This window comes from Puma concolor, chromosome E4, assembly GCF_028749965.1.
Source record: "Puma concolor isolate L17-30 chromosome E4, mPumCon1.1.hap2, whole genome shotgun sequence".
NCBI classification, from domain to species: domain Eukaryota; kingdom Metazoa; phylum Chordata; class Mammalia; order Carnivora; family Felidae; genus Puma; species Puma concolor.
In genome coordinates this window covers 25,373,410-25,388,020 of record NC_141683.1, presented here as the reverse complement: position 1 = coordinate 25,388,020, position 14,611 = coordinate 25,373,410, and the positions used below count along the sequence as shown (strand labels likewise).

Here is a 14,611-nt window from a genome sequence, read left to right as displayed (position 1 = left end):
TGCGGGAAGGAGAAGACAAGAATTTGGTCAGCCAGGGCTCAGGTCCCCGTTACTGTTGCTTCTGTTGCAGTGACAGCCCTCACGGAGAGACTACCTCGGCTGAGGACTCAACCCAGGATGTGACCGCAGAGCACCACACGAGCGATGACGGTACGAGGCCCCGCGTCCTGGGCAGTGGGGTCACCGGGCGGGAAGCCGAAGGAACAGCTGACGTAGCCTGTGCTCCGGATGCACCTTCCTGCCCAGCAGTCCCCCAAAGACAGGCAGCGGCCCCCCTGTCCGTCCTTTTCATTCCTTCCCTTTCATGGAGAGACAGCCTACCTTCTCAAATAGAATGGTCTCTGTGTTAAACCAGAGGTGAAACCTTTCAGAGCCTTTCAAGCTTCTCGCCCCAGCTCCCTGCCCCTCGCATACCTCCTAGCTCCTTGTCTCGCCTGCCTGTCTCGCCTGCCTGATGTTGGTCCCCTGTCACAGCCCAGACTCCTGCCAGGTAGCTGGAGACCAAAATCAGGAGAGTTCATTTGAAAAAACAGTGAGCCTGGGGAGGAGAGAAGCTGGGTGCCAAGAGCCCAACAGAAGCAAGCCAAGGGGGAGTGGGAAGCAGGATGCAGAAACCACACGCTTTCACGCCTGCCGACTGGAAAAATTGACCCTTTCCAAAGTACAGACGTGCGAGCGCCGTGCAGCCTGGCGGGCGTGCGTCGAGAGGTGGAATGCACAGCTGTCACCGTGGGCCCCTCAGCAGCGCCCGTGATTGATTAGGGTCTGTCCGGCCAGCACGCCTCCCCTCCTTCCAACAGTTCCGCACCTCCATTTCTGGACCACTTGGGCTCTTGGAAGTCTCAGCAGCTGACAAGGGGCCTCAGAATTTTCTGGGCATGAGAACGAAATGGCACAGCCTGCGGAGCTTTTTAAAGGAGAAAAAAAAAAAAATGAAGGCTGCTTATTTAGATGCTGAAGTCAGATGGATCAATATGATAATCTGCCCCATTACAGGAGGAGACTGTAGGGAACTAGGGAAATTTGTTCCTGCTAGAAGCTTTGTGTGTCTTACCTCTTAATCCTAGTGAAATAGAGCTGCTGTTTTCCAGTTGAGAAAGCAAAGGCCAGAGAGGTCAAGTGATATGCCCAAGGCTGCACAGAACTGAGATTTGGGATATTTAGACAGGCCTTCTCTGGTCTGCCTCCAGTAGCGAAATATCCAGCCCGGCCCTTCCGGGAGCAGGCCCAACCATCCTGCTGCCTAGGCGTGGTCTTGCCTGTAAGCAGCCTTTCTGTCCACTACTCAGAGTACCTGACTGAGATCAGGGGGGTTTCTTTTTTGCTCTCTGACCTCTCCCTGCGGCTCGGCCCAGATAGTGGTAATGATGACAACAATAACAATGGCCAGCGTGGACGTATTCTTACTACAGGCCAGACAGTGCTCTAAGTGCTTTTACAAATTGTTATATATTGACTCTTCGTAACAACTTCATGAAAAAGGCACTATTGTTATCCCTTTCTAACAGACAAGGAGACTGGAAGCTCACACAGAATAAAACTAAATATTGCATTTGAACCCCCTTTTAATTTTCAAATTAATTTTAAGTAAATTTTCCATGCATTACCCACAATAATATATTTCCATATTTTTAGCTCCTTGGAAAGTTGATTGGGTGAGTTATTCTCTCCTACGGAGACTAAAAGCTCATGTTCCACTGGGGAAATGGACAACATAAATAAAGTTTGTTGTATTTAAAGTACAATATGATAAATGTTCTCCAATTAGTGGCATTATTTGATGATCAGAAAAGAAATGATGCTTACAAATACAGGATGGCAAGTTCAGTGATCGGGGCTGGCATAAACAGCTGTGTAAGCACCGGAGAAGTTACTCTAGGCCTCCTTTGCCCTGAGTGGGGCTCAGCCTCTTGGGCAGCGTGACGAGCTTCCCAGGAGGCAGATTGCACAAGGAAGACAAGGTTCCCACCCTGTACATGTGGTTCCTTGTTGCACAGAAACTGCTGAGACAATAAAGTATTCTTTGTTTTGTTTTGTTTTTTAATGCTGACATTTAAATTGTGACTCAGTGTGTTTCATCAGGAAGGTGAGAGAGAAAGGGATTCCAGGTGGGGGGGGAACAGCATGACCAAAGGCAGTTAAGGGTGCACACGTGCTTTCAGGCTGATGGCACCGCACCGTCTATGCGGGAATCCCCTGCCGCATACATAGATCATCCGTGGCTTATTTGTCACGCTGGGCTATCTTCCTGCCAGTGTGAGTTCAGCTAATTGGGGTTTTCCGCCCCGTTTCCTGAGTCTGTGGGTCTCAACAACATGTGTTTCCTTCTTTTCTGCCCCTCTCAGAGTGTGAGCCCATCGAGGCCATTGCCAAGTTTGACTACGTGGGCCGGACAGCCCGAGAGCTGTCCTTCAAGAAGGGGGCATCCCTGCTGCTTTACCAGCGGGCCTCTGATGACTGGTGGGAAGGCCGGCACAATGGCATCGACGGACTCATCCCCCATCAGTACATCGTGGTCCAAGACACGTACGTTGGGCCCCCTGCACCTTCACGCATCCTGGCTGCTCTGTGGGAGACTTTATTTCTGGCTCCATAGGAGGGTGAGGGAGACCAACCCCCAGGGGCACCAATACCGGCCTTGAAAGACGCCCCCCCTCCCCCCCGCCACAGACTAAGTGGAGGATTGTTTTTTCCATCTCTTCCCCCTGCAGATCACTCCTCACCCACCCCCACTCACTGTGGAAACCTGCCAGCCCTCAGCTCATCCACATTTAGACCTGATGAGTGATAATGAGGGGTGATTGTTTGACCACTTACATTTTTGTTCTGGAAAGCTCAGAGTGGGAAAACATTTTTACTTCTTTTTTTTTTTTTTTTTTTTTTTTTTTAAAACAACCCTGCTCACCGCAACCAGTTGGGCCACCTATGACGATGACGATGGCACTTTTCCACTTGCAAATGAAAGTGATGCTTTCCTTTTCTAGAAGAAATCTAGCTTAAGCAGCCTTGTGGAAAGGAGCCAGTTCATTTAACTGGGGTTGACTTGGGGAAAGACAGGGAGAGGAGGAGAGAGGGTGTCAGGGAGCAAAGGGAACGTGAACTGGTCCCAGAGAGACTTCATCGGATGGGCTTTTGGTTGGCTCCTACTCTTTGAAGCAATGTCTCCCGGGCAGGAGGGCTTTTACCCCATGGCCCTCCCAAGCTTGCCTCCCTGCCTCTGCCCCTGCCTCCCTACCCGTGGATGCGATGCTGTCAGTGTTTTTAGTCCTTCCCTTAATATTATTTTTTAAAGGTTGATATCCTGAATGAGTCTGCACCCTCCCAGCCTCTCCCCGGCTCGTTCTGCAGGGAGATCCTCCCTCTGTTGATAACATCGCAAACCTGGTGGCCATCTGTGCGTGGACAGGACCCTCCCAAATTTAGCATTATGGCTTCACTACAGGACCGAGAGAAGATGAATTGTGGGGGAGAAGGGGCTTCCTTTGTCATCAGTAGCCAGAGGGGCCGGGAGAGCTGTGGAGTGACCTGGGACCGGCTTGGACGCTCTAAGCTGGGCTAGATGCACTACGACAGAGTGTGGCGGTGTCCTGCCTCAACGCCGGCATCTCCAGAGCCACCGCAGACCTGCCTGTCCTTGCTGGGCAGTGCCCGGGACCTCAGCAGATAAACCGCACCCTGGACTGGCCACCTCCTCCGGGAGGTGGCCCCGGCACCGCTGTGCCCGGAAAAGCAGCGGGGTAGAAGGCAGATGCCTCGCATCCAGGTGTCCCCTAGCCCGGCCTTCCTGCGGAGCTGAGGATCCCGCACCACGCGGCGGGATTATTTATTTTTATTTAAGTGACCCTCCTAAGGCCCTTAGGTTTCCCTGCCTCCTGTCACAGAGCTAGCCCGGCCTGGTGTCACTGCCGCCTCCAAGCTGTGGCAGGGTCGCGTGTGTGTCGGGGGGCCATCTTGCCGATTTAACACTGCTTTTTGTGTTGTTGTTGTTTTCCCCTCCTCCCTGCCTGCCTGCCCCTTCCCCAGCGAGGACGGTGTCGTGGAGAGGTCCAGCCCCAAGTCTGAGATTGAGGTCATTTCTGAGCCACCTGAAGAAAAGGTGACAGCCAGAGCGGGGGCCAGCTGTCCCAGTGGGGGTCATGTAGCCGATATTTATCTTGCAAACATCAACAAGTAAGCTCTGCTTTTCATTTTCTGCTCCCTGAATGCCCTGCAACGCCCAGCCTCCCCCTCCGGCCTCACCCCCTCTCCATTCCTGTGCTGCGTAGGGCTCCCAGCCCCTGGGCCTAACACTCTGCATGCGCTCACTGCTGCCGCAAGGCGGACAGGGCTGAGGAAGCTTCCGTGGGCCTTGCGGGCAGGTCCCGGGCTCCAGCGGGCTGCTGTCGTGCTATGGAAGGGTGCCCCACGCTGGGTTTCCACAGCATCTGTCGGGTCGGGCCTCCCCGTCTGTCTGACCACTAAAACCTGGCCAAAGCTTTGGTCACATTCTGCAACTTGGTTTTGGACTGTTTCTCGGAGGTGCCTTCTCTTTTCCGATTCTTGCTCAAATAATAGTCTTTGACGTCTTCCTGGCCCTTGTCTGTCCAAAGAGCCAACATCCTGTGTGTCTTCCACTAGGCTCACGTGACCCCAGAGGGGTTTATGTAGATACCATGTGTCTCTCACCGTGTCCTGCATTCACCCTGTGGAGGAAAGGAGGCCACTCTGCCCCCCAAGGAAAGCTTCGTCCTGAGCTCTTTATTCATTGCCTAACCCCCCAGCTCCCTTCTGCCCCTTCATACCAGTGGAAGGAATTGTCCATGTTTTCCCTGTTGCTTTAGCCCTGTGTCATCCTCCCCTATCAGTCCCTTTGCAGATTCCCATTCCTGTCCGGCAGGCTCTTAACTCTGCCCCCCCAGCTTTCATTGTGGCTGTGAGCAGCATCCCAAGGGTTTTCACTCCGCCCACACCCGATCTGGCCGGCTGGAGGGATTCCACGCCTGTGTGCTGCTGCCTCCCCTAGAGACATTCAGGTTATTGGAGAACTAATCTCATCTCAAGGGGCCAGACACCAAGTCCCAAAGCCTACAGACCTCTTTCCGCCAGACCCTGAAACTTGGCCCCGTGCCAGCGGGATGACGCGCCCCAGGGTGTTCCTGATGAATGTGGATTGCAGATGATGTACAGTTTTTATTCCCCTCTGGCTTTGGAGGAATGAAATGATCTGCACATTGAAAACCTGTTCACCGTAGCCTCTGGACACTGAAACTGGAAGGAGAATAAAAGATGCTTGTTGTTTTTAAACCGCACCAGGTCGCCCCGATCTCTTGGCTTTTTTCCAACCAGACGGTAGCAGGGGGCGTGGTTGGGGCACGTGTCTCTTTTCCATCTCTTTCGCCCTCCAGTTAGTGAAGTCGCTGATTCAGCTCACGGAGGGTAGGTATGATTTAAGTCAGACCAGTAAAAAGGATTGAGGATTTTATCTATTTCCCTCCAGCAAGTGGTGCCCTGCTGGGAGGGCAAGCTAGTAAAAAGTAACTGTGGGCTCATCACATTTTTTTTTCTTTATTTACAAGTCTATGTTAATTATAAGCCTGTAATCATAAGGTTGTAAGCCTGTAATTAGCCCACAAACCAAGGCAGGGTTGGTGGAGGGAGAGTTAAATAATTAGTTAGGTACATGTTTCTAAGCCATCACGTATTTGATGCCATTTGTACAAAGAAATTGTAGAAGATATGAGCCGAAACAGTCAGAAGATGAACGCCTGGTGGAAAGTCAGGCGGTTCCCTTTGAACTGCTTACTTGGCCATGTCAGGATGGGGTGCTCAGAGGACATGGCCGACCGGGACACCCGCTGGTCGCTGGTCGGTGGCTGAGTGGCGGCTCCCGGGCGTGTCTTGCCCTTAGCAGTGACTCTGCCCTTCCAGCCTCACTTCCTGCCCCATACGTCACTCCTTCCAAGGGCCCCGAGTTCTCTCGCACCCCCGGACCTTCACATCTGCTGCCTCCTCACCCGATCATCTCCCCCTCTCCCTTCAGGACGTAGTCTGAAGATTTTACTTCTCCGGGGAAGCCCTCTGACAACCCCGAGGTCCTCAGGGCTGAGTCAGATGCCCTTAGTCTGTATTCCCACAGCAGTCCGAGTATCTCTCATGGCCCGAAATGTGCTCAGATCCCCCACCAGCCTGAGCATCTTGAAACCAGGAAATCTGCCTTCCTCTCCTCGTGTCCCCGGGGCCCGGTGAGGGACCTGGCACACACCAGCCAGTCCACAATCTGCCTCCTCAGCAGTTTGAGCTTTGTGAGTCAGCCACCCTCAAGTGGAAAAAGGAAATCAGCAAAGAGTTACTCGGGTGAGGCATTCAATTTAATTCCACACGTTTAGTGAGCGGCTACTGTTGTGCCAAGCATCCGTGCTGGTTGTTCAGAGATGAATAAGACAGTGCCTGGCCTCGGCGCTCAGTCTGGCAAGGTAAATACCATACACACAGGTAGCTAAAAAGGCAGTGCCATCAAAGCTCTGAGGTAACAAAGGAGGGAGTGATTGCTTCTGCCTGCTGTTGGAGGTGGGGTCGTGGGAGGAGACTTTGCAGAGGAAGAGTCGTTTCAGCTGAGCCTCATAAGACTCCCAGAACATCCTTTTTCTGCTCCAGAGTGGCTGATACCCAAGGCTAAAACTGCTTGAGCCGGCAGCTTCATGGAGTGGCTCCCATATGCCAGCTTCCACACCAAACCCCGATAGAAAAGACCTGACCAGTGGGCAGGACCAGGACGGGCTTAGAACACCGGCTCGGCCACACAGACGAGCCCTTTAGCCTCAGGACCTTCCCTTCCCTTCTTCCATCTCCTCTCCTGCCTCAGCCTCCGTTGCCCTTAGTGGATTCAAGATCAGAGCTGCCCAGCTGCCATCCCAAACCCGAAGTTGTATTGCTTCCTAAGTTAGGTCCTCAAGAATCTGATTCCAAGAACAAATGAAATTATTCAGCAGTAGGCAACACCCGTGCTCTTAGGACTCTGCCAGGCTGTCTTCTTTGAGAGTCTGCGTGGTCTGAAGGGAATCGGCCGAGAGCCAGGGTTCAGCCCAGGGCTGGGTGACTCAGGGTCACGGAGATGTATTTCCACCCTGAGGAAAAGCACAAACTTGGCCCTAACTCCTCAGCACTGAAGCCTCTTGAAAAATATTCTGTTCCCTGTCTGCACGAGAAGCAACGACAACCACTTGCCAGAGGCCAAAATGATTACAGTCTTGTCGTTGGACTAAGAAACATGCTAGAATTTGGAAAAATCAACTCTCCTCTTGCCTTCTTGGTGATGGCGAGACTTTCTCTCCTACCGGGGCCTTAGGTCTCTGTTCAAAGCAGGTAATGGAGGGGGCCTTTCTGTGAATCTGTCTCCCATTAGAAACTTTCACTTAATCAGACATTTTTCCTGGCAGCACCTTACATCTCGAGAACTCAAAGCCCACGGCCTCCAAGTAAGTATCCGTTTCTCCTTTGCCCAGGTTGGGGGTGGCAGGGGAACAGAGACACAGAACGAGCAAGGGAAGGTGAAGCCAAGGAGACAACATGCTGCGTGTCCCTCTCCTTCCAGAAGTCCCCGGGTGCCAACATCGGCCCTCTCTCACCCGTCCCAGCTTTCTCAGGGCCAGGGCTCCCCGATCACACCGCCCTTTCTGTTTGTGATTGAAGGCAAAGGAAGCGGCCAGAATCTGGGAGCATCCGGAAAACATTTCGGAGCGACAGCCATGGGCTGAGCAGTTCCCTGACTGACTCTGCCTCCCCGGGGGTGGGGGCTGGCTGCCGCCCATCTTCCCAGCCCATCATGAGCCAGAGTCTCCCCAAGGAAGGGCCAGATAAGTGTTCCATCAGTGGGCATGGGAGCCTCAACTCCATCAGCCGCCATTCGTCCCTGAAGAATCGGCTGGACAGTCCACAGATCCGGAAAACGGTGACAGCAGGAAGGTCAAAGAGCTTCAATAACCATCGGCCTGTGGACCCTGAGGTCATTGCACAGGTAACTGGGGGCACCTGGACACGCTGCTGGTTTGCCCACGCTTGTCACTACTGCTTCATGAGCCCGCATCCGTTACGACGGGCCTTGAAACAGTGGAGTTCATCCATCACCCACAGAGTTCAGAGGCTACTGGACATCTGGGCCCGAAAAGGCAGCTTTCGAAGCAGTTTGTCTGTCTCTCTCTCTCCCCAAGAAGAAGATTTCAAGCAGAATAAAAGAATTCAGACTTCTTGTCATGCACAGGCTATTTGCAAGAGTGTTGTACTTTTTAAAGTGAATAGTTAGAGAATATTTTGATAGAGGCCACCCTGCCCAAATTTCGGGTCTTGAGAGCCTGGTAGGCTTTGTGAAGCTGCCCAAGTGTTGAGGCTCAGACGTAGTTCTGGCCGTAATTTTTTTATCACCCTTCCCACCCCCATCTCCCATTTCCTGAGGCCGACCTCTGGTCCTTAGTGGGAGGCAGACGATCAGTCAACAATCTGCTCCTGGTCTTGTCGGCTTCAAACACTCCGCCGCGGGGGGCTCGGGTATCAGAAGGGTTTCCGGCCCACGTCTCCCGATGCAGTGGAGATGAGCTCCCTGGTTACGGGGCCCTCCTTCCACGTGTGTACCACACTGACGAGTCTCTGTTTTCCGTGAAATATTAGCGATCCAGCCCCACCTCTAAAAATCCGACTACCGGGGCCGCTCCAAGCAATTCATTCAGACGCCTCTCCCAACTCTATAATTTTCATTAGACCAGGTAGGAGCTGAGGGCTCCCTGTTGCCCTTTTACGTTTCCTCTGAGTTGAGATTCTCCTCACCCTATCTTCCAGGGGGCAGTAGAGGCTGTGTATGGTCTCTCTTGGCTTACCTGTGATGCTCTGCTTAGGGAAGGTGTGCCTGGCCAGCACCGTAGTAAGCTACAGGCCTCAGATTTCTTGCTTTGCTAGCCCTCTGTTTCTGTGCCTCTACTTCAGCTCTTGGCCGCGATCTGCCTTGCACCGTGGGAATCCTCCCAGCTGCCTCCTGAGCCAGGTGCTAATAGGAATGTTAGAATAGGTGCACAGCTGGTGCAGACTCTAGCTATAAAGCAGGACTGAGGAGGGAGATGGTGGAGTTCTTCCTGAGCATTTTGAAGGTTTGAGAACATCAGAGGGATGAGTGAAATTGAATTACTGTCAACAGAAAGCACAGATCGCCCCTAGGGTCAAGACGCCTTAACCAGGGCCTTTGCTTGGAACATGTCATCTTTCGATGTGAGCCTGATTCCAGGGGGGAACCCTGTGGCGGTCTGGGATTCCAGACACAGTGTGTGGAGAGGTTAGGAGCGGGGAGGGAGCTGGGAGGTCTCCCCGAGGGGCAGCTGGCTGTGGACAAAGGATCTTTGGTTCTATTATTTCCTGAGATCTGGGGTGTTCCGCTGTGACTTGCTGGAGGTAATTCACCTGCGTGGGCTCTGGCTTCCCCTCCTGGTCACTCTTTGGTCCCCTCTCATGGTGACGGGTCGAAGGAAATGGCTTCCTCAAGTTGGGCACTCCAGTGGGGTGGGGTAGGGCACAGGGAGGTGTCCTGATGAATCTTCAAGGCCAGGGTACCTTTCTAAAGCCCTTGGCCCTTCTTAACTTTTGGCTTTGAAGTCCAAGAAAACAAATATCATACTTCATCCCTCCCACTTTGTAAAAAGTCGTTAATTATGCACAGTTTCAAATATATACAAAAGTGGAGAGAATTGGGTAGCAAATCCCTTGTAACCATGACCAAACTCCTGGCCACTCTTAGTTCATCTGTCTTTCCCCTTCCCTCTGGATCACCTGTCATTTCGCCCAGAAGTATTTCAGTGCCATATCTCTAAAACTTGAGGACTCTATTTAAAATAACATCTCCGCCATTCTTTTCTAAAGGGGGAAAAAAAATGTCATGATAATGAAAATCCCTTTTTTCTCCTACCCCAACATTCTGAGCATCGGTGTGTTCGAGGATTTTGGCCAAGTGAAATAACCTGGACATCTCCCTCCAGTTGCTTTCTTCGTGATTTGGCCTGTGCCGTTGAAATAGGATTCCTGGGGACTTCTCCCGACATGTGCCTCACCTCCTCCTTTTTCCTATTTTGCAGGATATTGAGGCAACTATGAACTCTGCCCTGAATGAGCTGCGGGAGCTAGAGCGGCAGAGCAGTGTCAAGCACACCCCCGATGTGGTTCTGGACACCTTGGAGCCCCTCAAAACCTCCCCAGTGGTGGCCCCCACATCGGAGCCCTCCAGTCCCCTGCACACCCAGCTCCTCAAGGACCCTGAGCCCGCCTTCCAGCGCAGTGCCAGTACTGCTGGGGACATCGCCTGCGCCTTCCGGCCCGTCAAGTCTATCAAGATGGCCGCCCCAGTCAAGCCGCCAGCCACGCGACCCAAGCCCACTGTCTTCCCCAAAACAAATGCCACTAGCCCTGGTGTCAACTCATCATCTTCCTCACAGTCCACTGACAAGTCTTGTACTGTCTGAAGGATGTAATTTAATTGTTCTAGACAAAGGGACTGGAGGGACTATTATTAAAAATCTTCCTATTTAACTAGCTTGGGGACTTCAGTTGAAAATTAGATTCTAAGTTGTTCTTGCAGGAATTAGCCTTCCCGTCACCCAAAACCTTGAGAATGAAGCCCTCGTTACCACCCCGCCCTGCCCTTCCCACCGCCCTCTGCTTCCCCCCGTTGTCGTAATCCAGCCAGCTGCAGTACATACTGTTCTTAGGTTAGCCAGAGTTAGAGTTTTCCATTATCAGGTCACTGTGAAATCTGGCAAGGCGAGTCATGAGGACACGGGCTCAAGTCTCTGTCCCCTTAGACACAGGGGATGCCTGACCAGATGGTTGGCTACCGACAGCCAGCTCTCAGTGGCATCTTGTTTTGGGTACTGATTATAGAGAACCATATATAGTCCATTCTTCGTTTTACACACACACACACACACACACACACACACACACACACACACACACACCACAACACACGTTTTTCTAGTCTCTGGCATGTGTAGCCCTCTCCTGGTCTAGACCAGTCTCTTTGTAAGTTATTGTGGCAGTTCACACAACAGCCACCAGGGGTCTCTGTTTCCGTTACAAATCTTGTTCTGTCTGGGCCAGAGAACCTAGCCTTTGAAATCTCTCCATCATAAAAAACTGAGCAGGATGAGACCCGATCCTGTAATCTGTTTGGGGTTGGGGCTTTCTCTCTGTCTTCACTCGATTGGTGTGAATTGGTCATTGGTGTTTGCTTTTGCTCTCCTCCATCCTCTAGAAATACAGCCCAATCTTTTTATAGAACTTCTAAAGTTTTTCTGAATGTATAGACATTTCTCGAGTTCCTGTATTTGTCTCTGATGGACCATTTTCCATTTAAGACATTTTCCTGTATAATACAGTTTTATAGCTGATATCTTTTAGGGTAAAGAGTCTTTTGAGAGAGTTATTGTGTTTAAGGCAGGTTTGGAAAAGGTGAGAAATGGGCCCTTCTTCCTCACACTTACTTTGGACACTTAAGACAAAATTCATGATCCTATTCAAAAATTAAAATCGGCTTTGCTAGCCCCCAAATTGTTCCTGAACGAAAACATATCCTAAGTTCTCCTCCCCCCCACCCCGCCCCCCAGTTTGGTTATTCTACAAGATCTCTCTTCAGGGACCAACAAGGGCTTGGAGAGCCCTGGTTAGATTAAAGAGAGACATTACTCCTTAAAACCTGTTTTCTTTTATCCAAATAAAGACAACCAAGAGAGCTTTGGCCCCATGGGCTCTAAGGTCTTCCCGAGGCTGGAATCTAACAAAATAGATAATTGATGCTGAGTATGTTGGCCTTCCTTTGGCCTTTCTTCTGGTTCTTCTCCAAAAAGCAGAAATGGTATCTATCCTTGCATACTTTAATCTGGTCTCCAAACCTGGTGCCCCCGGTTCTGGCCCCCCTAGCTTCACGCTCTCCTAGCAGTACCAGGGCTGAGGACAGTCACACCCAGGTTCATGAGTCTCAGACAGATACTTGAGCTAAAGCTAAAGCTCATTCCTCTTCTCTGTTTTCTGCTTTTAAAGCCACACTTTTAGCCTTATTTTCCATAGGTCAGGAGAGGTGGTGGGTTGCCATTCAGATAGGAAAATCTGAGTTTCCTTATGTTTAGCCTAGAAGATTCTTTTTGGACCAACATTTTGAAGTTGGCAGTTGGTGGTGCAGGAAGTGGTAGGATTTTCCTCATTCTGTGTGAAGGAGAGCTTTGTGGGAAATCGCTAATTATTGGAGAGATAACCTGCAACCCCAGGAAAACTATCCCAAGAGCTAGAAAGGAGAAATGAAGAGCTCCTTGAGTAAAGCGAGTCAGTCTGTGAGAGGTAACCCACGGTCCTCTGCATTCTTGGGTTTCGTTGCTGGGTTTCGTGGCCTGTCCTCGCCTATCACCTGGACTCACGCAGGTCTTAAGCCAACAGGGGCTTCCATAGAAAGCAAGGATCTGTTTCCTTGATGAGCATGGAACCCCCACCCTTCACTTTACATTCCTTTTTGATCCAACTGATCAGAATCGGTACCCATACCTGCCCTTTCCCCCTCCCTCCAGCACACCCCTGTCTGAGAAAGGAAGAGCGAAGCTTTCTTAATGGCAAAGCTTTGGGCCTGTTCTGTTGTTCCTGCCTGATTTCTCTTGCAGCCCTCGGACATGACTTGTGTCCACCATCCCCTTGGTCAGTGTCCATCTGATCTGCATCATGAACTAGACGGTGTGTGAGTGGCCACCTACGACCCCCAGCTCTGGGAGCCAAGTTGTCCTCCCCTCTCTGGTGCTCCTGACACCTGTGAGATGGACCTGTCCAGGGGACTAGGAACCCACGGAAGGAACGTCCTCGGCAGAGCTCCTTGCGATCAACTGGAATTGAGGTTGTACACTGTGATGTTTACACCGAGAAGCCAAAAGGAGCTGGCCATCCAGGGCCTAGGGAGACCAGTCTTCCTCCGATCTGCTTGCCTAAACCAGCATGATGCTTCAGAGAGCCCCACTCTGCCCCTTGAGGCATGGATCCTTCTCTTGGTGTGGACTCTGATGGGTCAGTCTTTGGGGAACAGAGGTGGGGTGGGGCCACCAGCATCCCAATTTGGAAAAGAGAGGAGTTTGCCGCCAGCAGCCTGGAAACTGGAAACACTGGTCTCAGCCAACCTCCTCAGGGCGCCCTGGTTTCTCCCCAAGGAGATGAGGAGAGATGAAGCCAGCAACAGGACGAACAGACCACTGGAAGGGCCAGCGTGTGTGTACTTCACGTGCATAAGGGAAGCTTAGATCTTCCAGGGAATTGCAATGTTGTGGCGTCTGACTTGTATGTCACGTTTGTGTAAGATGGCATATTCTTTACAATAGTGTTGATAACTGGAATATTGTATGTATGCTTGGAGATGCTTTGTGTGAACCTGAGACTGTCACTCAACAGATGTTGGATTGGGGAAAATCCAAAGCACAACTTCGAAATAAAACACGTTTTTAGGTTTCGAGGCTGCCGTTCGTATCCCTTCTCCCCTCCCTGAAATCTCCAATCCAGGAGTCCAGCTGCCCAGGAGGGAATTTGATTCGTCTGTGCTGACAGAGCCCTGCCTGGCAACAGGAGAAATGCGTGAGCTCGGGAGCCAACCATCTTCTCCCTCCCAGCAAGCACAGCCAGGTGCATCTAGAATGTGGATTCCCGCCCTGCCGTCCCCACCCCACCCAGCCTTTCCATTTAGCCCTAAGAAGTTTTGTAGAAAGCCTCCCAGCTCATCACAGCGCAGTCTGTTGCCATGAGAACCATTTCCTCCCCAGAATCCACCTACCCTGGTTTCAGTGAGGACGGTTCTCCATTCTATCGCTGGTCAGGTTTCCCCACTTGGAGGAGCGGGGCCTGTCAGGCCTGTCAGGTGGCTTGCGGGTTTTGCCAGCCACAACCAAGAGTGACTGAAGGTTGTTGTATTTCTTCCCCGAGCAAAGCCCTGAATCATTCTGACCCTGGATGCCCCCTGCCTCTGGGAGAAGACCCGACCCACATGCTTGTGCTGCTGGTGTTGAGCACAGGGGTGGGGGCATTCTGGAAAAGCTTTCTCCCCTGTAGATTCTGATTCTAGCAGATATCAGCTCAAGGGTGAAGTTATTCAAAGGTAACAATTTAAAATGCATCCTAGGGCCCACACTTATTTTTATTGGACTTAATCCAATACCAGAAGCCCCTGGGGAGGGAGCAAATCTCTCATCCAAGGGGATGCCCAGTGTTCAGGACTCCTACCCTGAGCCCTGGACACTTTCCATCTCTCCGGCCCATCACCTCCGTCTGTCTCATGCCCTTCCAGCCTGTTGTCTCTCCTCCCCACCTCCCTCTTTTTAATAATAGAGCTACATTTGAGCTTATCTTGTTGGTCCCTTGGTCTTAGGTAAGTCAAGGTGAGGCTGTCCTGCCACCCTGTGCTCTGGGTGAGTTCTCCTGAGTGTGGGTGGTGACCTGTGAGATGGAGCTGGTTTATAAGCTGTGAGCGGAGGACCAAGGAGCCTCTTCAGAGAGCCCAAAAGGCAAAGGTGGGCCATTTGGGGTGGTGCCCTAATTCATTTTATATATTCTGATGGGAGCTTGGTGGCAGCTAGTGACCATG

The 14,611-nt window shown here is 51.6% G+C and overlaps 1 protein-coding gene across 6 annotated transcripts in view; it reads left to right on the top strand.

Annotated features, from left to right (window-relative positions):
- SRGAP2 (SLIT-ROBO Rho GTPase activating protein 2) overlaps positions 1-13,487 on the top strand; it is a 235,426-nt gene extending 221,939 nt beyond the window's left edge. For 2 of the 6 annotated variants that reach the window (XM_086693631.1, XM_025921149.2), the window contains exons 19-24: positions 71-150; positions 2,346-2,526; positions 4,024-4,170; positions 7,416-7,454; positions 7,669-7,993; positions 10,089-13,487. In XM_086693631.1, coding sequence (XP_086549757.1) covers positions 71-150; positions 2,346-2,526; positions 4,024-4,170; positions 7,416-7,454; positions 7,669-7,993; positions 10,089-10,472 — 1,156 coding nt within the window. In that variant the 3' untranslated portion in view covers positions 10,473-13,487. Of the gene's footprint in view, positions 1-70; positions 151-2,345; positions 2,527-4,023; positions 4,171-7,415; positions 7,455-7,668; positions 7,994-8,640; positions 8,736-10,088 lie in introns of all 6 variants that reach the window. The other 4 variants (XM_025921150.2, XM_025921151.2, XM_086693632.1 and 1 more) reach the window with 3 other exon arrangements.
- Positions 13,488-14,611: the final 1,124 nt, after the last annotated feature.